At 51.4% G+C, this 1,202-nt stretch overlaps 1 protein-coding gene across 1 annotated transcript in view; it reads left to right on the top strand.

The window, feature by feature from the left end:
* Positions 1–1,202, top strand: part of VRK3 (VRK serine/threonine kinase 3) — a 42,218-nt gene that overhangs the window by 3,256 nt on the left and 37,760 nt on the right. The window contains exon 2 of the mRNA XM_042781270.1: positions 24–173. Coding sequence (XP_042637204.1) covers positions 24–173 — 150 coding nt within the window. The remainder of the gene's footprint in view (positions 1–23; positions 174–1,202) is intronic.

Below are 1,202 nucleotides of genomic sequence, written 5' to 3'. Positions count from 1 at the left end.
GCATTTGTTCTACCTTTTTCTAGGCTCAAAGAGAGAACTGAAACCCAGTTCTGAAATCTCTTGCAAGAAAGTGAAATGGTCCAGCTCTGTCACCTCTTCCCCATCATCTCTCCTCTCAGATGGTGACAATTCTGAGTCCGAAGACCTCTTGAGTCCACCTGAGAGGCACAAAGGTACGAGCTGAGGGCTATCTGGCCTGACTCCAGATGGGGAAAAGCTGTTACAACCCCAGGTCAAACATGATCCACCCCATCTCTGTCCTTGTCCCAGCACTTTCCCTGGCCTCCTAGCCTCTAGTCACCCTCTGCAGTGTGTCCCCTCATGGCCCCAGAGGGATCTCTGCTCACAGCTCCCTCCTGTTCTCATTGCCACACAGTCCAGGCTCTTCATCCTGGCATCGGAGACCCTCATCGTTTCAATTCTTAACACAACCCTGTGCCCAGAACACTCATTGCTTAGAAATACTTCTTAGGACTTTCAGCTTCTGGTCTTAACTATGGCTGCTCTCCCTCCCAGAACATTCCCACCTCCTTTCTTTGCCACTTCCCAACACTCAAAAGGATCCAATGTCTAGGAAGACTTTTGAGCATTGGAGGTTGCACCAAAGCCTCCTCTTCTCCCTCCAGAGCCTCTCTTCAACCCCCTCTGGGCCTCTGAGCCTTTGCATTACTGTCCCCTCTGTCTAGATGGTTCTTCTCACTTCTGTCTCCCTCACTTCCTTCAGGTCTTTATTCTGTTGTTATCTTGTCAGAGAGCCCTTCCCTGATATCCCTAACTAAAAGTCTATCTCCCTTACCCATAATACCCTCATCTTAGGCTGAATCTCTAGAGAAACAAAACCAGTGAAATAGGGAGAGAGAGAGAGAGAGAGAGAGATTTCTGTCAAGGTAATGGCTCATATGGTTGTAGAGGCTGGCAAGTCCCAAGTCCATGGGTCAGGTGTCATAGTGGAGGCTTCTCCTGACTCATACAGCTATAAGGGCTGATAAATCCAAGATCAGCAGGACAGACAGCATGCTGCTGGCCCGTGGGCTGCAGAGGCTGACACGTCCAAGATGGGCAGGAAGATGGCAGGCTGCTGGCCCATGGGCTGCAGAGGCTGACACGTCCAAGATGGGCAGGAAGATGGCAGGCTGCTGGCCCATGGGCTGCAGAGGCTGACACATCCAAGATGGGCAGGAAGATGGCAGGCTGCTGGCCCA

The sequence above is a fragment of the Orycteropus afer genome, unplaced genomic scaffold (genome assembly GCF_000298275.1).
Source record: "Orycteropus afer afer isolate SDZICR_OR568_19922 unplaced genomic scaffold, OryAfe1.0 scaffold00099, whole genome shotgun sequence".
NCBI lineage: Eukaryota > Metazoa > Chordata > Mammalia > Tubulidentata > Orycteropodidae > Orycteropus > Orycteropus afer.
This window is presented reverse-complemented; position numbering and strand designations above follow the sequence as displayed.